The sequence below is a fragment of the Vulpes lagopus genome, chromosome 18 (genome assembly GCF_018345385.1).
Source record: "Vulpes lagopus strain Blue_001 chromosome 18, ASM1834538v1, whole genome shotgun sequence".
NCBI classification, from domain to species: Eukaryota; Metazoa; Chordata; class Mammalia; order Carnivora; family Canidae; genus Vulpes; species Vulpes lagopus.
In genome coordinates, this window is record NC_054841.1 from 16,432,277 (window position 1) to 16,459,724 (window position 27,448).

Here is a 27,448-nt window from a genome sequence, read left to right on the forward strand (position 1 = left end):
GCTCTGTAAGCAGAAGGACTCAGCAGGTGGGAAAGTGCAAGAGCAAACTGTGAATCAGAAGACAGTCCCAGGGCGTTCTCAGAGCTTGGAGGGGCTTAGGACAGTGAACAGGAAGATAAAGGTGAACAGAGATGGAGCAACTGATGAGACTGTAGGAGGGAAGACCTACAGGTAGAAGTAAGGGGCAGACTGCCAGGGAAACAAAAAAACCTGCATTTTCTTAGCTCAAAGTTTGAGTCTCGAGTTTGAAAATCGGAGTGGTGGGAGTCAATGAAGAGCACACCTATATCTAGCTTGGCAAATTTCAGGATTAACTGGAAAAAAAAAAAAAACCACAAAAACCAAAATCAAGGGGTGCCTAGGTGGCTCAGTCAGTTCACCGTCTGCCATCAGCTCAGATCCTGCAGTCTGGGATACAGGCCCACATTGGGCTCCCTGCTCAGTGGGGAGCTTGCTTCTCCCTCTTGCTTGGGCTCACTCTCTCTGTCAAATAAATAAAATCTTAAATACAAAAACAAGGGCAGCCCCGGGTGGCACAGCGGTTTGGCGCCGCCTGCAGCCCAGGGTGTGATCCTGGAGACCCTGGATTGAGTCCCACGTCGGGCTCCCTGCATGGAGCCTGCTTCTCCCTCTGCCTGTGCCTCTCTCTCTCTCTGTGTCTCTATGAATAAATAAATAAAATCTTTAAAAAAAAAAAAAAAACAAAGTCAAAACCAAACCAAAGCCCTACAACGATCCAAGGAGAAAGAAAAGGTTTGCTACAAAGGATTAACAGTAGATTAGGCATCAGATTTCTCTGTAACATAAACACCTAAGAAAACAAAACAGAGCCCATGGTTTGGGGTCATAGCTATTCTCCCTCAAGACTTCTAGATCCAGCTCCTGTTGCTGAAAAACAGTAGACAGCCCAGACATCAGATGGCACAGGCATTATGCTCTCCTTGCTCACAGCCTCCTCTGGGAACAACTCAAAAAAGCATTCCATCTAACCCAGAAAACAGTCAAATTTTAAAACCAGGGAAGGTTTGTGCTTTATGAGCCAGTAAAATCTTAGGGGGTTAACAGCTCCACATGGCCCATCCCCACTGACACACAGCCCTGGGGACCCTGGACTCCTCTCATCTACCATGCTCTACACCCTATTCGCTCCAAACTTAGTGGCCTTATTTCTATACTTCACAACACAAAAAGCATGCTTTTATCCTTTGCATTCATAGTTTGACCTGCCTGGAATTCCTTTTTCTCAGAATTCTGCATGGCTTTCCCTCCCTGAAGGGCCATCCCTGACATCCTCCTAAGAAACTCCTCACCATGACTCTGTGCTCCCCACGCACACTGGTATAACTCCCCCTCACGGTTTCTATCACCATCAGAAATATCACATCACATACTGAATGTGTTTTGTTTATTTGTTAATGAGCTGTCCCTTCCAATAAACTGCTAACTTTTGTGGAGGTAAAAAATTAGGAAAGGTGCGATATAAAATCAGTGGGTAAGGAAACCAGTCAAATTTGGAATGAAGTCCAATTAACTGTTGCCTTAAGTCTTGCATATGTCAGGGATGCCTGGGTGGCTCAGTAGTTAAGTATCTGCCTTCAGCTCAGGGCGTGATCCTGGAGTCCCAGGATCGAGTCCCACATCGGTTTTCTGCATGGAGCCTGGTTCTCCCTCTGCCTATGTCTCTCATGAATAAGTAAATTTAAAAAAAAAAAGAAAAAAAGTCTTGCAGATGTCAAAAAGAATTTCTAAGAGAGTGCTCGCTTCCGCAGCACATACACTAAAATTGGAACGATACAGAGATTAGCATGGCACCTGTACAAGGATGACACGCAAATTCGTGAAGTGTTCCATATTTTTTCTAGAATTCATATAGCAATTTAGCAATGTGACAGGATACAAAATCAATGACCAGAAACCAGTGGCATTTCTATACACTAACAGCGAGACTGAAGAAAGAGAAATTAAGGAGTCAATCTCATTTAAAATTGCACCCAAAAGCATAAGATACGTAAGAATAAACCTAACCAAAGAGGTAAAGGATCTATACCCTAAAAACTACAGAACACTTCTGAAAGAAATTGAGGAAGACGCAAAGAGATGGAAATATTCCATGCTCATGGATTAGAAGAATTAATATTGTGAAAATGTCTATGCTACCCAGGGCAATTTACACGTTCAGTGCAATTCCTATCAAAATACCATGGACTTTCTTCAGAGAGTTGGAACAAATAATCCTAAGATTTGTGTGGAAGCAGATAAAAACCCCAATAGCCAGGGGAATACTGAAAAAGAAAATCAGAGCCAGGGGCATCACAATGTCAGATTTCAAGTTCTACGACAAAGCTATGATCATCAAGACAGTGTGGTACTGGCACAAAAACAGACACATAGATCAACGGAACAGAATAGAGAACCCAAAAATGGGCCTTCAACTCTATGGTCAACTAATATTCGACAAAGCAGGAAAGACTATCACTGGAAAAAGGACACTCTATTCAATAAATGGTGTTGGGAAAATTGGAACAGCCACGTGCAGAAGAATGAAACTAGACCATTCTCTTACACCAAACACAAAGATAAACTCAAAATGGATGAAAGATCTAAATGTGAGACAAGAATCCATCAAAATCCTAGAGGCGAACACAGGCAACACCCTTTGTGGACTAGGCCATAAGTTCTTGTTGATGTATCTTCTTGCAAGATACATCTATGAAGGCAATGGAAACAAAAGGAGTAAAAATGAACTATTGGGACTCAATCAAGATAAAAAGCTTCTGCACAGCAAAAGAAACAATCAACAACACTAAAAGACAACCTACAGAATGGGAGAAGATATTTGCAAATGACCTATCAGATAAAGGGCTAGTATCCAAGATCTATAAAGAAATTATTAAACTCAACAGCAAAGAAACAATCCAATCATGAAATGGGAAAAAGCCATGAACAGAAATTTCACCAAAGAAGACATACACCTGGCCAACAAGCACATGAGAAAATGCTCCTCATCACTTGCCATCAGGGAAAAATCAGGATTTGATTTACAAATCAAAACCACAATGAGATACCACCTCACACCAGTGAGAATGGGGAAAATTAAGACAGGAAACAACAAATGTTGGAGAGGATGTGGAGAAAGGGGAACCCTCTTGCACTGCTGGTGGGAATGTGAACTGGTGCAGCCACTCTGGAAAACTGTGTGGAGGTTCCTCAAAGAGTTAAAAATAGATCTGCCCTACGACCCAGCAATTGCACTGCTGGGGATTTGCCCCAAAGATACAGATGCAGTGAAACGCTGGGACACCTGCACCCCAATGTTTATAGCAGCAATGTCCACAATAGCCAAACTGTGGAAGGAGCCTCAGTGTCCATCAAAAGATGAATGGATAAAGAAAATGTGGTCTATGTATACAATGGACTATTACTCAGCCATTAGAAATGACAAATACCCACCCTTTGCTTTGACGTGGAGGGACTTGGAGGGTATTATGCTGAGTGAAGTAAGTCCATCGGAAAAAGAGAATCATTACATGGTTTCACTCATATGGGGAATGTAAGAAATAGTGAAAAAGATTATAGGGGAAAGGAGAGGAAATGAGTGGGAAAAATCAGAGAGGGAGAGACAGAACATGAGAGACTCCTAACTCTGGGAAACAAAGGGTAGCGGAAGGGGAGGTGGGCGGGGGGTTGGGGTGACTGGGTGACAGGCACTGAGGGGGGCACTTGACAGGATGAGCACTGGGTGTTATACTATACGTTGGCAAATCGAACGCCAATAAAAAAATATACAAAAAAATTTTTCTAAAAGAGAAAAGAGGAAAACCAAAACAGTCTTTGTGACAAGAATCTGGATTTAAAGACTAAACAGCAGATCTCTACTTAGGAAAATGGGACATTAGGGCCAGATTTCCTCTCCTGCCTGGAAAAACAAAACAGCAACACACCATGGATGACACGATGTGCTTCAAGAGTGTGGGCACCAGACAGTCAAGGGCAGGGACCCAAAAAATGGGAGACAGAGGAGGATTCCTAGGTACAGCACAGGATGGAAAGCGCAGGTAGAACCCAGTGTAACCTGGAATCGAAGAGACAAGGCAAGTGTTCAGGGAGACCATAGCAGCTCAGTGTGCACAATACAGCATTACCAGAGAAGAGAGAGTTACATAGGAGGGAACCCCAGATACCTGCAGACAGGCCGGAGTATACCGCAAGATGCATATCAGGGCACACAAATGAGACCACCCGAGATCAGGGAAGGATGCAAAAAGAGCAGAGGAAACAGTACTTAATGCTCATGCAGGGCTGGAAACAGAGCTCAATCCCACCAGCCAGACTGGAAATCCTTAGCACTGGAGGGTCCTGAACTAACCGTTGCTCTGGTCCCATCTGAAAAATCTTAAAAATAAGACCCAAAGGATCAAACTATTTCTAAGTAACTCGACTATATCCCAGAATCCCAGAACAGAGCTCAAAAAAAAAAAAAATACAGCACTCAACTAAGTGGAATTCACAATGTCTGGCGTCCAATCAGATGTCACCACACATACACAGAGAAGCAAAGCAGGCGGGAACAACCCAAGCAAAACTCACAATGAGAAGGAAAGTCCATCTATGGAAACTAACCCAGAACTGATACAGAAGCTAAAATCAGCAGACAAGAACATTAAGATAGTTGTTATAATTATACTTTGTATGTTTCGACAGCAAAGTTAAGGCAGAGGATATTTTAGAAGATACAGCTGAACATCTGGAGACAGAAACCACAATGCCTGAGATGAAACACACACTGAACAAGGTTATCAAGGATCAGATGCCCCAGAGAAAAGGAATAGTCATTTGAAGACAGAGCAATAGAAACCATCCAAAACAAAATAGAGAGGAAGAAGAATGAAAACAGTAGTGATAACATCAGTAAGCTGTGGAACAGATCCATGTGGCCTAATATGTGTGTAATTGTGGAGTCCCTAAAGAGGGTTAGGGTTGAAGGCCCAGAAAGAATATTTAAAGATAAGGATATAAGAGCTGAAGTGTTTCCAAATTTGATGAAAACCCAAAATCCAAGAAGCTCAGTGAATGCCAAGCATAAAAAGCAAAGAACAATCCATCATGGTGCATCAAAATAGGCTCTTCTTCAAAACCAGTAATGAAACAGTACAGACTAGAGAACAGGAGAACATCTTTAAAGCTTAAAGGAAAAACCTGTCAACCTTGCGTTCTATACCCAGCAAAATGGCCTTTCAGACACCTAGGCAACTTTTCAGATACAAATTTTCCTGATTCCCCAGCAGACCCAAACTACAAAGTTAAAGGATGACCTTCAGAGAGAAGGAACATATTACCAGATGGAAATATGGATCTATAGAAGAATGAGGAGCAATGGAAATGTTTCTTCCTGTGGAAAAAAAAAAAAAAAAAACAAACAGAAAGGCTGGAGCAGTAGTAGCAGATTAGTAATAAGGGCAAGAAGGAAAAGGAGAAAGAACCATCAATGCCTTTCGTGGCACCAGCATATCTGCTTAAAGGCTTAGATTTGAAAAATTCTGGCTTGAACAAAGAATCATTCCTCATGTAATACAGCTGTTAAACTCTAGGTCAACTATTGAGAGACTGATTTCTAACCAGGAGATTCACAGGCCTTTCCTAAAATTATGTGTTATTACAAAGGCTGACATTTCTCAGCTGATATCTGAATTACATACCTTACTCAGGAAATAAGGCAATGCTTCTCCTGCAACAAAGGTAACAAGCAGAAGTACACGTAAGCCACCATCTCTACCTGGAATTCAGAGTCAGGAGACACAGGAAGTGCACTTATGTGACAGCACTTCCACAGAAGTACTCAGGTAAGCAACCTGTACAGGTGAAACATGGAGCTTCATAGGCTCACAGCCTGACCTCCTCCTGACTGAGCACCAGAGAGACAGGGAGAACCGGGGTACTTCTGTCCTTCACATTAAGGCTGCTCAAATACAGTGGATTTGCACTTGAGACTTGCACAAGATGGGGAGATTCTTTTCATGGCTATTTGGACTCTAGTCCTGAGATTAGAAAACCTTCAAATTACAAACTGAAAATGAGGACCAGAAAGGATGAAGTGCCGGACTGTCCTGGCACAAAGAGGCATGGTAGCATGAAGGAGGCTGCCATCTTGAAACGGTCTCAGGTGTTTTCCCAAAGGGGATCCCAGTCCTGGCTAGGGGAGGGGGGCGAGGCTCAAGCTCCAGGACCAGCAGGGAATGGGCGGGCACACCACTCACGCTGCATGTTTCTGATGCAGGGGCGTCTTATCACGGTGCAGGGGTGTAGTAACGACCACCTTCTGGCTGCACACCGGGGTGGACGTCAGTGAGGGGCTCTCCAGCTCCAGTGTGTCCTGTTTGTTCCAGAAGTTCAGAAACTGCCAGGGAAGAGGATGGAAACAAGACAAAGTGACAACCTGCAGGAGTCATGTGAGACCCTGGATGCCCCTCCACCCCCCAACACAGCTGTTCTCGGACAGAAGTCCCACTCCTGACCTGGGAGCACTCCCTAGAATGAAGACTAGGACAGATCAACAGGATCCACGAGCAAGGTACCCATAGAACCCTGGGACTATCACTGCCCCCCAGCCCTGGCTTTTGTGAGGCTGGGGGAGGGCTATCCCCCAAGCCCACGCTCACAGCACTGCTGACCCTACAGTCAGGGCAGGGAGAGCTGGCAGCCTGGGGGCAGCTCCTTTTCAGAAGACTAGCTCTCATATGACCTGTGGACAGGGGTAATGACAATGGTGGTGGTGAAGTGAACACTGTAACGCAACTGCTCACACTAGGGATTCACACCAATAATTCACACTAATTCACTAGGCATTCACGCCAATAATTCCATGTAGTTTAACACATCTTCTGTGAGGTAGGTGCCATCACGACACACCATCTTACAGATAAGAAAGCTGAGGGTTCCAGAGATAAAGGTTCTCAGGATGGGCATTAGAGATGGGACACAAATCCAGATCTGAGCAAAGTGAATGGCACTACCCTCCCACTCTCTGCCTTAAAGGTGCCCCAGGGAGCCCAGGGCCATGTGCAGCCCTCAGGTTCACTGTCACCCTGGGCTGTTTGTTCGGTGGCTTGGGGCTCCCCATCCTCCTCTTGTCAGCTGCCCTTACTTGGGGCCTGCTATGGGCTGAACGGTGTGGTGTCCTCCCAATCCCAAATCCCTATGTCAAAACCCTAATCCATAGGACCTCAGAACATGACTGTATTTGGAGACAGAGCCTCCTAAGGGAGGAGTAAGGTAAAACTAGGTCATAAGGGTGGGCCATCAACTAACATGGCTGGTACCTTTAGAAGACTCTATGAGAAGGTGAGATTATAAGAGAAGAGATTAGGACACAGACACACAAAGGGAGACTACGTGAAGACACAAAGAGGAGACAGCCAGTCATCTACAACCATGAGAGACTATGAAAAAACTGAACCTCTCACAGAAAAATACTACTAATCACCCAACACGGGCCTGACCTCAATCCCTGGATAGACGGGAGTAGCCTCCTTTATAAAACATGCCTCCTCTGGGGCTTCCTCTGTCCCACATCATCAGAGAAGAGAGCAGATGTAGTAAAACCCAAAGCCTCAACTCACCCTCTTCTGATCTGAGGATGGGGGAACTCCAGATCTGCCCTCTTCCCTGCCTGACAGTCTACCCTCCCATAGCCCCACCACCAGCTCAGCCCCCTGGGCAGCACATACCTTTGTTATACCTAAGGCCCTTCAAAGCCCCTACCCCATCCCCCAACCTCCTCACCACCCTGGCTCTGGACTTTACACTACGTACTCTGCAGCCTCATCTCCATGCCTTTGTTTAAGCTGACAAAACCCCGCTCAAACATCGCTCTTGGAAGCTCTGAATGCCTCCCTGACGAGGAGGGAAGACAGGGCCTCTCCTCAGCTCTCCCTAAAAGTACTTTCATTACAAATAGAGCCCCAGGAAGTAGCACCCAGGTCACAGCAAGCTCCCAACGACCACAGCACTTTCCACACCACATTCTGTTCAAAAAATTACAAGCCTGCCCCCAGCATTCACTACGTTCATCAAGGGCAGGGTTATGTCACCTTCACTGCTGCACCCCAGGGACATAAATCCGCTATGAGTAGGTGCACAATAAAGAGATTCTTTTAGCAAATACTGAGTCCTCAATCTTTGCCCAGTCACCACCTATTCCCCAGCTAAGCATTCCCTCCACCTCATGGAAGCCTTCCAGGATAACAACTTCCCCCCAGACTAGATGCTCCCTCGTGGCTCTGTAAGCCTTCTCCTGTGTACCAGGTGTCATATTTATTTGCAGTTTTTCCTATTAACTGGTCTTCCCACCAGAGCATAAGCTTCATGAGAACAGACCCAGCCCTGTTTTTGCTCACTTCTACATCCTAGCACCTAGCCCAGTGCCTCACCACAGCAGATGCTCAGCAGACTTGCTGAATGATATGTGCCTATGTGCCAGGCCCTGTACCAGGCACTGGGAATCTGTATACCAAACCCAGCAAGGAGTTGGGTTGGGGTCCACACACCTGGGAGGGTGAGAAGGGCAGGGTCTTGACAGGTGTGCTCTTGGGGGTGAGGCTGTTACAGGAGTCTAGGAAGGACAGACTGGCGCTATTCTCTGTGACAGGGGACAGGGCAACACGCCTTTTTTTCTGCCGCTTAAGCACCGAAGGCGGTGTGCCAATGCCCAAGCCCCCCACTTCAGTGCTGGGGGAAATGGGGATCAGCTCGCCCCGACTGCTTCGGCTCAGGTCTGAGATGGTGTGGCCGTCCAGGCGGTACTCGGTCACACTGGGTACTGTGGCAGCAGGCTGACGGGATGGCAGCGTCTGCTGCTGCTGTGATGGTGATGGCTGCACCGGGCTGTTGCTGATGCTGCCCTCTGCAGACGGCTCCTCAGGCAGGTCAAATTTACTCAGGTCACACCAAGCATCAGGGTCCTGCCCAGAGAGGGGGGTTAGGAACAACTGCAATCACTCTGCTCTCCCAGCAGACACAAGAAGACTCATTCATTAAAGGACAATACACAAGCATTAGGGAGGAATCCACAGCCCAGGAGTCATCACCATGAATGTTTTCTTGCATTTTCTTGATGATTCTTCTACATCTGTATATCTCTATCTGCAAACATACCTGAAGTCATACTGCGCATATGGCTGTTATTTTTAAAAAGCAACACATATGATATACAAAAAGTACAAAGAAAGAAAACTCATACCCGTCAAGGAGCCTAGGAAATAAAACCTAATTGGTGAAGCCCCATGCCTACCTCCCCTTGTTCACACCCTCTGCCTGAACTCAGTATTTACCATCCTTACACATTTCTTTCATTTTACCACTTACACATATCCCTATGATAGGATTCTGCATGTTTTTAGCCTTAAAAAAAATCATTTCGATATCCTGTTTTTCTATTTACAATAATAGTACTTAATTCTATTACCTATGAGTTAGATGTTTACCATTAATAAATCTGTTATCATGTGAAAAATTTCCAACTTTTATAACAAGTTTTACGACTGCAAAATATTTGATCATATGAATGCATCAGTTACTTAACTATTCCTCTCTTCTGTTGAACATTGTTTTTTCCCCTAATTTTTTGTTAAAGACTTTATTTATTCATGAGAGAGAGAAAGAGAGAGGGTAGCCTGATGCAGAACTCAATCCCAGGACCCCTGGATCATGACCTGAACCAAAGGCAGACGCTCAACCTCTGAGCCACCCAAGGCACCCTTCCCCTAACTTTTTAAAAATTAAAAATAACATCTTCATGAGCACCTTGGATACAAATATTCTACTGCATTTTTGGGAACTTCCTTGACACAGACTCCTAGAAATGAAGTCTTAGGCCCGAGGTTGTGTGACCAGGCTTAGGTCCCATGGCTTAGGCCACAGTTCTAGAGAATGTGCTCCATGCACCTATCAGTCATGGATCCTCTGTGGCCACTTCACCTAAACTGTTTCCCACCCCACAAGAACCTTGTCAGACAAGCATTACTTTCTTCCTTTCCAGGCCAGAGAGGATGCAATCTGCCCAAGGTTGCTGTTTCTGGGAGCAATTTTGAGTCATGACAAGTCTTCTCTCCTTTGGCCAATAAATTACCACCCAGCCACAGGGCTGCTGTAGACAGAGGCTTCCGCTTTGGTCCCAGGAGGTCTGGCCCTGAGTAGACCCAGATGCTTATGATGGCTGCTGGTCCTTGGGACTCTCGAGAACCTGGGCAGTTCGTTCATAAGGGTGAGGCCAGCTTGGGCAGTACTGTATGCCAGTAGGAATTCAGTAAAACTGAGCTCCCCTCTCGCCCTCTCTGTGCCTATCAAGTTGAAGAAGCAGCAGAAAAGTCTGAGGATGAAGGCTGGTAACACCATGAAATGCCAACAGTGCCAGGCACAGCGTGGGTCCTACTCTCATCCAACTCTCCCTTTAGGGCCTGAATCAGAAACTGTACATGGCAGCGTCAGAGATATTTATTTAATGCATTGATAAATAAATCAGACCCATTTCTCATGCCACTCTGAAATTTCTCAGAGTAGAGGGGATACCACAGCTAGACCCTACAGCTGGGACAATCCCAGCCTCTGGAGGCAAGAGGCCGGTCAAGACAGTGAAGACCACCAACCTTACTCACTGTGACTGTGGAGACACTACTTAGCCTCCCTGAGCCTCAGTCTCATCTACAAAACAGAGAAAGGATATACCTCACAAGATGCTGTATGGATTATACATTAAGCCTAGAGCCTGGCATTAGTTAGATGGTCAATAAACAGTATTGTTATTCTTAGCAAGGATGGGGAAGTCCAAGGAGGAAAGTCACTGTGGGGTGTCCCCCCTGAATTCTGGGGGGATTCTGCTGTCCCTAGTTGCCAGGCCTCTCACCTATCACCTCCTGAAAACTGCTCCACACGGCAGGCCTGGCTGACACAGCAAGGAGCTGGGATGTCACATCAAGAGATGCAGCCCCCAGCGAGGAGCTCTCTCCCACGACGTACAATCCACAGCCACTGCAGCCTCAGAGACAGTGTTACTGAATTAGCAAACCCGACTCGGCACTCCAGCCCCAGCCCTAAATCTGGTGCCACAAGCACCATGCTCTGCTATGCTGGGTTATGGGCTTTAAATGCCCTCCCCTCGTCATCCTCAAGGTCTCAGTGCAGTGCCACCTCCTCTAGGGAATCCTCCCACCCTACCTAAACTGCAGAGCAGGAGTCAGGAGTTGCTGATGGCAGGGACAATGTGGAACTATCTGTGTCCCCAGGCCCTGGCTCCCAGTGGGGCACTCAGCACCAGCTCAGGAAATGACAGCAGGAGGGAGTGAAGAGAAGGATGCCCACCCACGAGAGAAGCACTCCCAGTTGGCGGGTGCTCTGGGCCCACTCTGAGGTGCTATAACCAACATTACCGACTCGATCAAGTCCAGGGCTTCTGAGAGGCTGGACCCCACGGCAGGGATGAGGAGGTTTGCGGCCTCCACCACCCACTTGTAGGGCAGGCTGGTTTCTGGCGAAGAACCCTCCTGGTCTTCACGTTTAGGGAAGTCTTCCAAGGGCTCTGGTGTTCGCACTCCACCCAGGTCTGCAGGGACAGCTCCCTGCTCCTTAGAAGTAGTGGCTGCCGTGGCCTCCTCCTCACTGCTTTCCTCTTCTTTCATGGCAGGAAGCGCTGGGGGCCAATTGGTCGTAAGACTTCCCTGTTGGATACAAGGGCACACTGTTCATAGTATTCTGGTTATAAGATACACATTGTATAGTATTCTAGCTAAAAATGCACAACCTGGGGCACCTGGTTGGCTCAGTCTGAAGAGTGCGCAACTCCTGATCTCGGAGTCATGAGTTCAAGCCTACATCAGGCATAGAGGTTGCTTAACACAAAAAAAGTTTGTAAATAAAATAGTTAAAATGTACAACCTGATCTAATAAGGAAACTCAAATGAATCTAAATTGAGACACAGATGAGGTGCCTGGGTGGTTCAGTCAGTTAAGCATCCAACTCTTGATCTCAGCTTAGGTCTTGATTTCAGGATTGTGAGTTCAAAGCCCTGCACTGGGCTCCACACTGGACATGGTGCCTACTTACAGAGAAAGAGAGAGAGAGAGAGAGTCTATAAAATAACTGGCATTATCTTACACTTCAAAGATATCAGCATCGTGAAAGGTTAAGAAAGGCTAACGGGCTATTCAGATAAAAATAGACAAAACAAATGATAACTAAGTGCGAAGTCTAGTCCTAGACTGGATCATGGGCAGGAAAATGGAATATTTAGGACACCTGTTAGAAGTCCTAAATCAGTGCTAAAAGCTCTGAATTGGACATTAGCATGCTGTGAGTATGTAAACCAAGGCCCTTATTCTTAGGAAATACAGACTCCCTATTAAGGGATGGAGAGGTAAACACATGTAACCAACTCTCAAATGGCTCAGATAAAAGAGTAGCATCTATATACAGAAAGATAAAGCAGGGATCCCTGGGTGGCGCAGCAGTTTAGCGCCTGCCTTTGGCCCAGGGCACAATCCTGGAGACCCGGGATCAAATCCCACTTCGGGCTCCCAGTGCATGGAGCCTGCTTCTCCCTCTGCCTAGGTCTCTGCCTCTCTCTCTCTCTCTCTCTCTGGGACTATCATAAATAAATAAAAATTAAAAAAAAAAAAAAGAAAGATAAAGCAAATCTGGCAAATGTTAAAAACTAATGAATCTAGAGGCACCTGGCTGGCTCAGTCAGTGGAGTGTACAACTCTTGATCTCAGGGTTGTGAGTTCGAACTCCATGTTGGGTGTAAAGATTACTTAAAAATAAAAAACCCTAAAAAAAAAAAAAAAAAAAAACCTAATGACCTAGTAAGGTCATTAGAGTATTATGGGAGTTCTTTGTACTATCCTTGTAACTTTTCTATATGCTTAATATTATTTCAAAATAAATGTTTGGAAAATGAGTGTATACTAATTTTGTGACAGACAGAAAGAAAACAAATGAAAATCATTTGGGATAACAGCTCTCCTGGCAGAACCCTAGAACTAAGCCTGACACATTAACCTTACAAACCCCAGTGCAGCCTTGAAAACAGCACATGTGGGGCCGCCTGGGTGGCTCAGTCAGCTAAGCGCCTGCCTTCGGCTAAGGTCATGACCCCGAGGTCCTGGGATGGAGCCCCAGATAGGGCTCCCTGTTCAGCAGGGAGTCTGCTTTTCCCTCTCCTGCCTGGCTTGTGTTTTCTGTCACTCTCTCTCTCAAATAAATAAAATCTTCAAAAAATGAGGAAGAAAAAAATGGCACATGTGATCCACAGGGCCTTCTTGAGGGCAAGGAGTGCAATCCCACACCAATGAGGGGGCAACAACAGTGGAAGGGAGAGGACACGGGCTCTGGATTCAGCCAGAGCTTAGCCATTTTTGCTAGCCGACCTTGAGGAATCTGTATGACCTGTGTGCAGGTCAGCTTTCTTGCTGGCAAAATGAGGACCCTAAAGGCTCACCAGGCAGGGGTGCTCTGAAGATCAGCAACAATGTGAACAGCACCCAACCTACACCATGGCTATTATGCTATTGTCGTCAAGTGAATGGAATGGAAATGGTTTGTGATGCAAGCAAAGGAAGAAAAGGACATAAAAAGAACAGATTTGATTGAAAACTTATAACCGCGACAATCAGAGAAAGGGGAAGAATGCCATAAACGCTATTTAAAGGTTCGAATGTGGGAATCCTACTTTAGAAACAGCCGTGTTGAAAAATGGCTTGGTGATTTCATTTAGAATTCAGAATATACTTACCATACGACCCAGCAATCCCATTCCTAGATGTTTACCCAAGAGAAATGAAAACTTATGTTCACACAAAACCCTGTACACAGATGCTCATAACAGCTTTATTTGGAAACAGAACTAGAAACAACGTCCTTCAGCTGGTAAACAATAAAGAGTGGTACTCCCATACAACAGACTATCACTCAGCAGTAAAAAGGAACAAATCACTGACAGATGCAGTCACATGGATGAATCTTAATGCACTAATACCTAAGTGAAAGGAAGCAATCACAAAAGAGTACAAGACTGTATGATTCCATTTATATGATATCCGTAGTAACATAAAACCACATAGATACAGAAAACAGAAGTGGTTGCCAGAGGGCTGGGGGCTTGGGAATTTTAGGTGGTGATGGAAACGCCCTCCACCTTGACTGTGGTGTTCGTTATATTTGTCAAAACACACAGAACTATCTACTGAAAGGGTGAATTTTACTATCTATAAACTACAGTTTTATAAAGTCAAGTGATGAAGAAACTCCAAGTTTCCCAAGCTGAGAAAAAGAAGTTAATATACGACAGAGGTGTAAGATCCTTAATATAGAAGTAAAAAGTTTGTGAATACAGTAAAGAAAAAAAAGGGGGCAAAGGCCGCCAATCAATAAAGAAAAAAGTCAACCTTACCAATAGTAAAAGAAATCAAACCCAAGTGATACTCCATTGTTACTCATAAAATTGGTCACTTTTTTTTTTTTAAAGGAAAGAGAGGGCAGTCCCGGTGGCGCAGCGGTTTAGTACAGCCTGCAGCCCAGGGTGTGATCCTGGAGACCCGGGATGGAGTCCCACGTCTGGCTCCCTGCATGGAGCCTGCTTCTCCTTCTGCCTGTGTCTCTGCCTCTCTCTCTCTGTGTGTCTCTCATGAATAAATAAATAAAATCTTTAAAATAAATAAATAAATGAATGAATGAATGAATGAGAGATCCCCATGCAGGGCTCAATCTCATGACCCTGAGATCATGACCTGAGCAGAAATCAAGAGTCGGACACTTCACCAACTGAGCCACCTAGGAACCCTGGAAAAGATTTCCTTTATATAATCTCAGCTAGTGGTGACAACAGTGTACGAAAAGAGGTAATGCCATGTGTTGTTGACAGGACAAAATGGTACTACCACTTGAATGGCAATTTAGTCATGCCTGTGAAAATTTCACACGTCCCAACCACTTGACACACTCACACTACATCCATAAAATTAACCCACATCAATAAGTACATGCACAAAGAATCTGAACAATGATGTTCACTGTAGCATCTTAACAGAAATGGTAACAGATGTCCATGAGCAGGTTATGACAAGATGTGACAGATTCAAGAATGGTGTAAAGATCTGTATGAGCAAAATGACATGGAAAAGATTTAAGAAGAAGCTATAAAGCAGTAAGTTATACCATAATCTCATTTTAAACTTATTGCCCTTAGTAATAAATGTTGGCAAACACATTAAATATATTGGTTCTCTCTGGCAGCTGAGATTAGCAGGCTCCGTCTTCTGCAATATTCAGTACTGTAAAGTAACTTTGTAACTCTTTACAATGATCATGTATTGCTTCTGAAGTAGAGGGACAATAATTATAATTAAAAGCACTGACCAGTGAGTGGGGAAACAGGAAGTAGTCCATACACAAAATCATAGGCAAACCTTTTCTGGCAGGCAGTCTAGCAAGATGTATGAAAAGTTTTTCAAGAATGTGTCTCAACCCATCTCCAGGAATTTCTAAAACAAGTGAGCACATGAGAGTGATTTTAGCAATAAGCATGGTCATTAGGTTGGGTTTTTTTTAATGTTATCTATTTATTTGAGAGAGAAAGATATAGTGAGAGAGGGCATGAGCAGGGAGAAGGAGGCTTCCCATGAGCAGAGAGCTTGACATGAGGCTTGACCCAGGACCCTGGGATCATGACTTGAGAGCTGAAGGCAGACGTTTGACTGAGCCACCCAGGCGCCCCTAAAGTTTTGTTTCTAATTTTAAATATTAGATATAGGCATAATTAAACAGCATAAAAGAACCATGAAAATGATGCTAGAGATGAAATGAGGCTGATAATAACATGCTAACTGACCTCTGGAGCTTACAGCCGGGGTGAGCTTATGGCCGGGGTCTGGGCTCATTCAGGTCAGCCCTCCAGATGCAAAGTGCCAGAGGCAAAAGCTAAATCAATAAACTGCCTTTCAGCCAAGAAGGATTTCCAGAGAACTGAGGAAGGTCTATCCACTTCCCCTCTCCAAAAGGTGATTTCATGTCTGCTAATGCCCGTTTCTTTGTGGAAAGTATGCTTTTTCTTCAACCAGAAATAAGAGGCTTGATAACAAGTTACTTAGATACACAAGTATGAGAAAGGGACAGCCCAGGTGGCTCAGAGGTTTAGCACCACCTTAGGCCAAGGGCATGATCCTGGAGACAGAAATCGAGTCCCGCATCAGAATCCCTGTGGGGAGCCTGCTTCTCCCTCTGCCTGTGTCTCTGCCTCTCTGTGTGTCTCTCATGAATAAATAAATAAAATCTTTCAAAAAAAAAAAAAAAAGTGAGAAATACTCTTCTGGTTAAGGGATGTGTGGGGAGTCCCCACTGGGGAAGAAGTCAATTTTATTTTCTAGATCTTTCCCTACTGTTTGTTACTCCACAGGGGCATTCGTACTAGGGAATCAAGAGACAGGCTGAAAAATCAAGAAACAGAAACAAAAACATTATGTAAAGCTCTAGTGGAGCATCACAGAACTGGAGCAACATACAACTTCTACCTAGCTAGCAAGAAAAGGGAAGGGGGAGCATTAAAAGAGACTATTCACTAATTTACAACCACAGAACAGACTGGAACAGAGCACAAGGGAAATGTGTTACCTATACCATGACTCAGCATTGTCAAATCTTCATTCCTTGACACATTTCCTTAAAGTCTTTTTTTTTTCCTTCAAATCTCTTTAAAGATTGTTTTTTTTTTATTTTTTTTTTTATTTACTTATGATAGTCACAGAGAGAGAGAAAGAGGCAGAGACACAGGCAGAGGAGAAGCAGGCTCCATGCACCAGGAGCCTGATGTGGGATTTGATCCCGGGTCTCCAGGATCACACCCCGGGCCAAAGGCAGGCGCCAAACTGCTGCGCCACCCAGGGATCCCTCTTTAAAGATTTTTTAAAAATGTATTCGTCTTGAGAGAGAGCAAGCAAGAGTGAGTGAGAGCATGAGCAGGGAGCCCAATTTGGGGCTCGAACCCAGGACCCTGGGATCATGACCTGAGCTGAAAGCAGATACTTTTAACCAACTGAGCCACCCAGGTGCCCCCAAATCTTTTTTTTTTCACATTTATTTATTTTTGTAATCCCTACACCCAATGTGGGGCTCGAACTGATTAACACTGAGATCAGTCATGAGCATGTGAGCCAGCCAGGTACCCAAATCCTTATTTTTAAAGAATAAATCGTTAGAGAAATAGTTTAAAAATATCAATAAAAGGTTTGCTCCAAGGTGTGGGATGGGAGATGTTAACATCTGTGTATTGGTTCCATTTTTACAATTGCAAATGTAATACCATATAATTTCATAAACCATATGGAATTATACAGAAAACAGAGAAGGGGTGCCTGGGAGGAGGGAAGAGTGCTGACAAAAAGGAAGACAAGGGAATACGGGGCAGGGGCGGGGGGGAGGGTTGCTGTTGACAGAAATGTCTGTATATCAGTGTGGTTGGTACAGGACAGTATGTTTTCAGCCTGACTCAGAACTGTCCACTAGGGATGCCTGGGTAGCTCAGCAGTTGAGCGTCTGCCTTTGGCCCAGGGCATGATCCTAGGATCCGGGATCGAGTTCCACATCTGGCTCCTTGCAGGGAGCCTGCTTCTCCCTCAGCCTATGGCTCTGCCTCTCTCTCTCTCTCTCTCTCTGCATCTCTCTTGAATAAATAAAATCTTAAAAAAACAAAACAAAACAAAAAACTGTATACTAAATATAATGGATTTTATGGTGTGTGAATTATACCTTAATAAATACATAAATGATTTTTTTTTTTAATTGCAAACATGCGTTTAGTATGAAAAGCCTGGAAAGGGCAATAGGTTGGAAGGAAGCTGCTGATGAAAACAGAGGAGGCTTAGGACCTCTTCAATCCAATCCTCCATTTTGTATGTCAGCTTGCTCTGTCATCCTTCACCTGCGGGCAGACAAGTGTCAGGTCTGTGCAGAATTACGGGACAAGGAAGGGCCTAGTGAGAAATGTAGCCCACAGGAGACCCCATGGAAGAAGTCATGAACAGCTGTGGTGAAGATGAGAAGGAAAGAACAGGTGTTAAATGAGATGGTCCAGGATAAATATGCAACCCCGCAAATCTAGAGCCAAGCCCTGGGCTAGTGGCCTCGGGTGGCCATCTCACCTGCTCTTCCACGGGGCGGGCGCTCTGGCAGCCTTCCTTGTCTTCAAGCTCCAGCAGCAAGTACACAGGGGGCTTGCAGTCTTTGGACTCACTCAGGAAGCCACCCGTGTCCACCTTCCTTTTGATGGTGGAGTTCCAGTGATTCTTCACAGCATTGTCTGTCCTGTGGGGACCCAGAGGAGGCCTTTCAACTCTGCAGCCCAGGTGCCACATGTATATCTCACTAACCTCCCTGAGCCCAGTTCCCACTTTTGTAAACAAGGGTTCAACGTGATGACTCTACGGTCTCTTTCTCTCTTTTTCTTTTAAGTAGACTTCATACCCAGCATAGAGCCCAATGCAAGGCTTGAACTCAACTCAGAGATCAAAACCTGACCTGAGATTAACAGTCAGGCACTCAGCTGACTGAGCCACCTAGATTCTACAGTCTCTTAGCTCTAAGGTAAAGTCCCACGTGTTTCCAGCCCTCAACAATTTATATGTATTTCCACTAACCTCAGCAAATAAGCAAAGGTATTATTCAGCCTACGCGTAAAATCATATAACCAAAATGTGTTTGAAGCGCTGAGTCCTTTTTCCGCTCACTTTGCACCTGTAGAAACTAGAAGCAAACCCCTCGCTGCTGAGCTCCACTTTGAAGCTCACAGTGATCTTGAATGCAAGCCCTGCTCCTCCTCTCAGAGTGCACAATGGCCAAAGGGCAGAGCTAAGTGGACAGGCCGTGTGAAATGGGTCACTGTGAGCCTCAGTTACTTTATCTGGAGAAACAGGAGACTACTTCATACTCCACCACTTATTTAAGATTAACTGAAGAGACACATATACAGTAGTAGAAGCACAGAGTAACAGCAGTATGGAAGTGTAGAGAAGTAAAGGAACAGAAAAGCAGACTGGTCCAAAAAGACAGAACAGCAGAGCAGTAAAAGGTGTACAATGGTATGAAAACATAGAATACTACAGGAGAATAGAAATGTAAAGTATATAGCAGCATGCCGTAGTTTAGAAGTAACAGAGTAGCATAGTACTAGAGAAGCATACAGCAGTGTAGCAGTAAGCAGCTCATGAGAGCAGAGTACTGTGGAAGAACAGGGGAGCACAGTATTACAGAAGCATACAGTATAGTAATAAAGCACACATGACAATAGATTAGTATAAAAGTATAGACTAATACAGCACAACAAAAGTACAGGACAGCAGAGTAGTACAGCAGTATAGAGTAGTATAGTAGTACAGAAGCCCAAAGCAGTGGGACCCCTGGGTGGCTCAGCGATTGAGCATCCACCTTTGGCTCAGGGTGTGATCCTGGGTCCTGGGATCGAGTCCCACATCGGGTTCCCTGCATGGAGCCTGCTTCTACCTCTGCCTATGTCTCTGCCAGGCTGGTGGCATCAGCCAGTGCAAGCAGGTCACAAAGGGAAAGAGACCCAGGCCTCTAACCCAAGTGCTAGGAGAAGCACCAAAAGGATGACACACTCAGGTTTGAGTTTTGAATCTAGACTATTTCAGACTTCAGAGGAGATACACCATCTGGCATTTTGTCTCCTCTCCCTCCAAGATGACAGTGTCATGACCAAGGATTAAAAATAAAAATGGGGTGCCTGGGTGGCTCAGCAGTTGGGTGTCTGCCTTTGGCCCAGGGTGTGATCCTGGAGTCCTGGGATCGAGTCCCACATCAGGTTCCCTGCATGGAGCCTGCTTCTCCCTCTGCCTGTGTCTCTGCCTGTCTCTCATGACTAAATAAATAAAATCTTTTAATAAAAATAAAACTGAGGGGATCCCTGGGTGGCTCAGAGGTTTGGGCCTGCCTTCAGCCCAGGGTGTGATCCTGGAGTCCCAGGATCGAGTCCCACATCGGGCTCCCTGCATGGAGCCTGCTTCTCCCTCTGCCTATGTCCCTGACACACACACTCTTCTCTGTCTCTCACGAATAAATGAATAAAATCTTAAAAAAAAAAAAAAAAAAAAAAAACTGAGTAAGGGGGAAATGCACAAGGACAAAGTGAACAGAGTAGCAAACAGCCACAGATAAGAAACAAGTAAGAGATTTTCGTAAGTTTCCGGAAGATGGACAGCACTTAAGAGGAACAATAAGCAATTTAGGAGAGGGGAGTTGACTCTAGAGGAAGATTCTGGCAAGAATGGAGCCAAGTCTTCCAAATACTTCCTCAGAACCCCAAGAGGCTCTTAGAGGGACCAGGCACAGCAAGGAGTAGGGGGGAAAAAGCAGTGGGTTTGAATATCTAGATCCTGGCCCTGATCTTGCATGTAGGAGAAGAGAAGTTTATTCTCTAGAGAAAAAGGACCAGGCAACCCTGGCTCCAACGGGGACCAAATGAAAATCTGTACACAAAGTGTACTCCCTGTCCTGATCCCAAACTGCCTATATAATCAGGCACGGGCACCCTTAGGCAAGAATCTGAAGGATTCATTCATCTCTGAGAAAAGTGACAACTGCAAAGAAATCGGACTGGCTCTTGGACTATCCCCCCCAATAGCCCAGTGGATGCCCTCACTTCCTAGGAACATCCATGCCTGTCCTGGCCCCCAGACGGCAGCTCACCTCCCTGGCAGCATCTTGGCGATCTCAGCCCAGCGGTTGCCAAGCACCTTGTGGGCCTCACAGATGATGCGGTCCTCCTCCTCAGTCCAGCAGGACTTCTTTACCTCGGGGTTGAGATGGTTGTGCCAGCGCTCACGGCACTGCTTCCCCAGCCGGCCCTTCAGGTGCTTGGCGATCAGCGTCCACTGCTTTGTGCCGTACTTTTTGACCAGCTCGATGACCTTGAAAAAGGCCTCTGTAAAGCCAGGGGAACCCGCCCCTCCCTCATCCCCATCACAGCACCTTCCCTCCACATAAGCCTCATCTCACCACAGCCCTGAGAGGGCTGGCTGACACCCTTGCCAACCCCCAGCCAGCCTCACCATCCCTTGATTCACTGGGGTGGGTGAAGGCCCACCGCGTGCCGATAGTTACCTTTTGGTCCTCCTCTTTGGTCCATGGCCCTTTGACGAGGTCTGGATTCAAGACCCTCAGCCACCGGTACTGGCACTGCTGGTCTGTGCGGTTCTGGGAAGAGGACAGGAACCTGTGAGGATTCCTAGGAGAGCAGCCTTGGACCCTGGCTAAGCACTGGGTTCAAGGGGCCAGGCCTATCTCACACAGGTTTTTTCTTGTTTCCTTCACCCACCACACACTATACTCCCACAGGTTGGAACGCACATGCTTTCCCTGTAGGGAAGTTTCCCCTCCTCATCCTCCCCTCACAAAGAAACAACCATCAGGAACCATAAATTCCTATAAAAGCTTTGTGGTGTATGTCAGGAATCTTTCCTTGCCTCGGGAAAGCATTATTTCCCTGAAAGTTTCAGATCTCATGGAAACAGGGAAGGTGAGGGATGGGGTAGGAAGAGTCTGCTGATGTGACCCAAGGTGCCGAGTGACTCAGGGAATAAACCAGACAGCAGCTCCTGCCACATCCCCTCCCTACCAGACACCTGCAGAGTCCTAGGGGTGGGGACATGGGGGACCTGCATCCCCAGGAGGCTTCAGCTGCTCTGGGGGGGACCTCGGCAGGAAGCCTGCTCTAAGTATCACTTCCTCTTGGTTTCAACCTCACTGTTGAGACTAATGCAAATGTGCCACTGTCACAGGCTCCAGATGGCACACTAAAGACCACCAGGCCTACTGAGGTTGCTGTGTGGAGATGCTTATGACAAGGGCACTCGAATTCTGGCTTAGGAAGAAATGGCCTAGGAAGGTTCTTTATTTGGGTCACGGGGCAGCATGGTTAGGAACACCCTCTTCTCCTTGGCAGAAAAGTCTGTCCCCAGCACACTGTCTTGTCACCCACAACCCTCATCTCCAGGGGAGGGGGCCACCAAGGGGCTGCACTCACAGGAAAGTGGCTGGCCAGGAATTTCCAGTCTTGCTGTCCAAACTGCCTTACCAGGGTCCTCAGCTGCTCGTCCTGCCAATGCCATAAAGAGAGAGCTCAGCCCACACATATGCAGAAAGCAGCCCATCATGAGGGAGGACCAGCCAAAGGACAGCCTCATTCACACATGCAGTCATGAAGGGAGTACCTACTATGTGCCAGGTACTACAGACCCAGCAACAGGCAACAACAGACCTGCCCCATCTTATGGGAATCATGGTCCAGAGGGAGCTAATCAGAGGCTCCCACAGAAAAGCCACTTTGTGGCTGGCTGAGGGCCAGTGGAGAGGTATGCAGTGACTGCTTCTTCAGGAAGACCAAGACACAGGATCAAAGGAAGCCTAGTGCAGCTAGAATGCAAGAAGCAAGGGGGGTGAGGGATGCAAGATGATTGGGGACGGCAAAGCATGGGCTGGACCACACACAAGACTGACTCAGGTCTCTGCATCATATAAAGCCACTGATGCATTTGAGCAGTGGGTGGTCACAGTCCAACGTGCTTATTAGGACCTTAACCTTAACAGCTTCTGTAAGAGGGCAGAATGGAGGAAAGGAGGCCACAAAGAGGCTCCCAGGCCAGAGATGGCAGTGACGCGGCACGGGAGACGGGAACTGTGGTCAGAACAGTAGGTGTTAAAATAGTCTCCTGAAAATAAACCACTGACTCCTGCAACAACATGTAATCTTGGTATCATGATGAGTGAAAGAAGCCAGGCACAGGGGATCCCTGGGTGGCGCAGCGGTTTGGCGCCTGCCTTTGGCCCCTGCCTTTGGCCCAGGGCGCGATCCTGGAGACCCGGGATCGAATCCCACGTCAGGCTCCCGGTGCATGGAGCCTGCTTCTCCCTCTGTCTGTGTCTCTGCCTCTCTCTCTCTCTCTCTCTCTGTGACTATCATAAAAAATAAATAAAATAAAAAAATTAAAAAAAAAAAAAAAAGAAGAAGCCAGGCACAAAAGATGATTCCATGCACATGACATTCTAGAAAATGTCAGCAAAGCTGTAAGGACAAAAAGATAGTCAATGGTTGTCTGAGGGCAGAAGTGAAGGAGGGAGGGGGGATGGACACCAAAGGAGAGCAAGGAATGTTAAGAAGTTAACTGAAATGTTCTAGAACCTGATGGTGCTGGTACTTTCAAGGTAATACACCTAACGATACTCACTGAATTGTACTGTAAGTCGTTGTAGTTCACTGCATGCCAAGTACTCCTCAAACTGATTTTTTACATTTTATATAGATATATGTATAAAGAAAATATAGTACATCCATACAATGGAATGTTACTCAGCCTTAAAAAGAAATTCTGTTAGAAGATACGACAGGGATGAACCTCAAGGACATAGGTGAGATATACCAGAAACAAAAGGAAAAATATTTTATGATTCAGTCATACAAAATATCTAAAGTAGGCAAAATCATAAAAACATAGAAAGATGGTTGCCAAGGGCTAGGGGGAAGGGTGATGAGGAATTTGTCCTTGGTGGGTACAGAGATTCAGTTTTACAAGATCAAGTAGTTCTAAAGATCTATCGCAATGAGAATACACTCAACACTTCTGAACTGTACACTTAAAAGTGGTTATGATGATAAATTTAATGTTCTCTGTTTTTTAACACATACACACACACACACACACACACACACACACTTGGACAGGAGAAAAAAAAAAAAGCCATTACAGAAATTCGAACTCTCAAGTGCAGGCCAGCACCAGCTGGACCAAGTCCCCCATAAACCTTGTAGCTGAGCCAGCTCCGGACACGCTGCCCTCCTCTGCCACCCGGCCTGGCCAGCCCAACACCTGCCTCCTCCCACGTCCCCATGTCCCTACCTGGCAGTCATCCTGACAACTGGCAAGAATACTTTGCAGAATTGTCTCCATCTCCTCCCAGACCCCAAGGGCCTTCTCCACCTTTCACCTCCATCCCTGCCCTAATCTCTCCACAGCTGCCTGGTACAGCAACCTCCCCCACTCTCTGGGCACCACTAGACTCTCAGCCCCAGGCTGCCCCTAAATCTCTTCTACACACAGATTAGTTCCTCTAAAGCCCAGCAATGTTTAGGTCACTCCTCTGCTTTAAAAACCTTCAATGGCTCTACTTTGCCAGGTGAACAAGCCTACACCACTGAGCTGGACATTCTAGGCCTTCCAGGATTTGGCCCGGTCAATCTTTTTGTCCACATCAACTACTTTTTCCCTTCAAGGACCTTTCCCTTCAGCCAAACCAAGGGCCCCTCTATTTGCTTTTCTCTACCTACAACCTTTTTTTTTTTTTTTAAGATTTTGTTTATTGGGCACCTGGGTGGCTCAGTCAATTAAGCATCTGCCTTCAGCTCAGGTCATGGTCTCAGGGTCCTGGGATCAACCCCCTGCTTGTGCTCTCTCTCTCAAATAAATGAAAAAAATCTTTAAAAAAGAATTTATTTGACACAGAAAAAGAGAATATGCAAGCACAACCAGGGAGAAGGGGCAGAGGGAGAGGAAGAAGCAGACTCCCCACTGCCAGAGCCTGATGCAAAACTTGATCCCAGGACACTGAGATCATGACTTGAGCCAAAGGCAGCGCTTAACCTACTAAGCCACCCAGGTGCCCCTACCTACAACTTATTCTATTCTACTCACCCATTTCCTATTCTAACACAACCCACCATTCTGCACTCTTCTCTGACTTGATTTCCAAATTCTTATCCATGCAATTTTCCCTAACCACTTCAGGCAACAATAACAGTAACCAAAATACCTAAAGGTATTTCAATAACCCAGTGCCTCCTATGTGCTGTGAGCCTTAGCACAAGGAAGGAGAGATAAAATGGTGAGCACACACGAACACTGATCCTGCCAGCACTGGGAATCACCACAGCATGTCCTTAGGCCTGGGCAATCTCTCCCCACCCCAAGCAGAGAGTGGTTCTGGGGTGGGTACCCTAGCTCATTTGTTCTTCTTTGTCCACAAGAGCTGAATGCAGTTCCTGGTCCACAGTGAGATGAACAGAAAAGCTGGCTTAGTACTCATGATTTTAAAAAGTTTTACAACCCATACGCTAAGCAAAAGAAAAAAAAAAAAACCTAAAGTAACATATCCAGGTAAAAAAGAGGCCAAATATAAAGATAAGACCAGCAGGACTCTAGAATGGAACAAACAATTTAGAAAAAGGTCTGGTACTTTCTATAAAACTAAACATACACCTACCCCATGACCATACATTAAGTATCTCCCCTAGAGAAATGAAAATATAATCCTCAAAAAAAAAAAAAAAAAAAAGATTTATACAAGAATCTTCCCAGCAGATCTATCTACAATAGTCAAAAACTGAAACCAGGGCAGCCAGGGTGGCTCAGTGGTTTAGCGCCACCTTCAGCCCCAGGGCGTGATCCTGGAGACCGGGGATCGAGTTCCGCGTAGGGCTCCCTGCGTGGAGCCTGCTTCTCCCTCTGTCTGTGTCTCTGCCTCTCTTTCTCTCTAATGAATAAATAAATTTAAAAATCTTAAAAAAAAAAAAAAAAAACCTGAAACCAGCCCAAATGCCCAAGTGAAATATATTGTTGTATACCCATATACATGGGTACAACATACATATACATGCTGAATGCTATTCAGCAGTAAAAATGAACAGATTGCTGAATCAAGCAACTATTTCATTAAGCTAAAGAAGCCAGATAGAAAAGAGCACAGTGGCAGGATTTCAATTACAGGACATTCAAGAACAGACAAGACAAAGAGGCATCAGCAATTGCCCAAAGCCAGGGAAGATGAACCACAAGGAACTTTCTGGGATAATCAAGGTGGTGCTTCCAACTGTTCACTTTAAATTGGTACATTTGACTGTACATAAATTATACTTCCATGAAGCTGATTAAACAATATAAAGGAAATTCAGAGCTTGATGTCTCAAGACACAATTAATTTTTTTTAATTATAATAAACAGAAGGGAAGGGGCGCCTCAGTAGCTCAGTCGGTTAAGCAACCAACTCTCGATTTCAGCTTAGGTCATGATCTGAGTCTGAGATGGAGCCCGGCATTGGGACTGAGGCCTGTTTGAGATTCTTTCTCCCTCTCCCTCTTCCACATACACGCTCTCTCTATATATAAATATAACAAAATAATAATAATAAAGAGGAGGCGGCAAGTTAGGCTAAGCACCCTAGCAGTTAAAGGACAAGAAGCACAATTAATGCCCATGATGTAGAATACACCAACTTCCAAGAGTCCTCAATATGGAGTATCCCCGAAAATGCTCTGAGGCATTGGGGAAAACAGAGGACCCATCCACCTCTTTCGCTGGCTCTTCCTCTTCATCACACCCATCAGGGCATCAGACACACCCCAGGCTCAGTTCTCTGACAAGCCCCTCAACTGCCATCAACCCCCCTTCCCCCAAGATGTCTCTGTGTCACTCACCTCCTCGTGGGTCCATTTGACCTTGCACTTGCTGTCCCTCTGCTCTGGCACATCTGAATCTGTGTCCTGGTAGTGCAGCTCATCCAGCTCCTCACTGTAGGGAGAGCAAGCTAAGTAAGGGTCAAGGCCATGTGTCTTCACACAGTGCTACGTGATGGTTGGACAGCATGTGGGCAGTGGCCAGTGATCTTTAGGGAAAGGCTTGCGGGAGACAGCCTTTTATTTTCTACTTTTGATATGCCCACCCTCCTCTTTTTTAAATTCTTTAATGAATTAGGGTTACGGGCTATACTTAGTTTTTTAATCCTTTTATTTTCACAAACACCCTAATAATTTCAAAGCTGTAAGATAAAAAGTTAAGATTTCACCAAGAATATTATGATATTCAAAACCACACACCCATTTAATATTTTCAAGAGCAGAACTTTTTAAGTTTTATGGATATTTTAAGGATTAAATCTGATGATATATACAATCCTCAAGCATCAGGATTCCAAGAAATATTAGTTTTCTGGGAATAACATTTTAAATATATAACCTCGGTAACTATGTCCATTTTCCAATCTTTGCCTACATACAGGCATGGTTTAAGGAGAGAAAAATCAAAATACAAGCAGCTTTGACTTCTGGATGCTACTTTCTAACAGGCAATTTTTCAAGTTCCTCCAAAATCTTTTATCAGGTTTATTTAATGATTACAAAAATGGAAATCACACACCCCCCCTCCAGGAATGTCAGGTGCTCAGGAGGAAGCTGAGAATGCCTCAGGTAACCTGTCAGATACATTCCTAAGTCAGGTGTCTGTAAGTGGGAAAAGCCATCTCCAAACAAGCACAAGGCAAAGCACAAGCCTTGTTCCAAAAGGACAAGGACTTCCTTTCATGTCTCTCTTCCTTTCCCCTACTCCAAAGTTTAGCATCTTCCTCTGGTCA

The 27,448-nt window shown here is 45.4% G+C and overlaps 1 protein-coding gene and 1 non-coding gene across 3 annotated transcripts in view; one reads left to right on the forward strand and one right to left on the reverse strand.

Annotated features, from left to right (window-relative positions):
• The window catches only part of MYBL2 (MYB proto-oncogene like 2), a 36,904-nt gene that overhangs the window by 6,661 nt on the left and 2,795 nt on the right, over nt 1-27,448 (reverse strand). For both annotated transcript variants that reach the window (XM_041732195.1, XM_041732194.1), the window contains exons 2-9: nt 26,517-26,610; nt 22,077-22,148; nt 21,155-21,247; nt 20,741-20,961; nt 18,181-18,343; nt 11,421-11,708; nt 8,544-8,957; nt 6,255-6,394 (exon numbers count right to left, since the gene is read on the reverse strand). In XM_041732195.1, the coding sequence (XP_041588129.1) occupies nt 6,255-6,394; nt 8,544-8,957; nt 11,421-11,708; nt 18,181-18,343; nt 20,741-20,961; nt 21,155-21,247; nt 22,077-22,148; nt 26,517-26,610 (1,485 nt within the window). The remainder of the gene's footprint in view (nt 1-6,254; nt 6,395-8,543; nt 8,958-11,420; nt 11,709-18,180; nt 18,344-20,740; nt 20,962-21,154; nt 21,248-22,076; nt 22,149-26,516; nt 26,611-27,448) is intronic.
• On the forward strand, nt 1,754-1,857 carry LOC121478466. Its single transcript, XR_005984476.1, has one exon. It is a non-coding gene; the product is annotated as a U6 spliceosomal RNA (small nuclear RNA).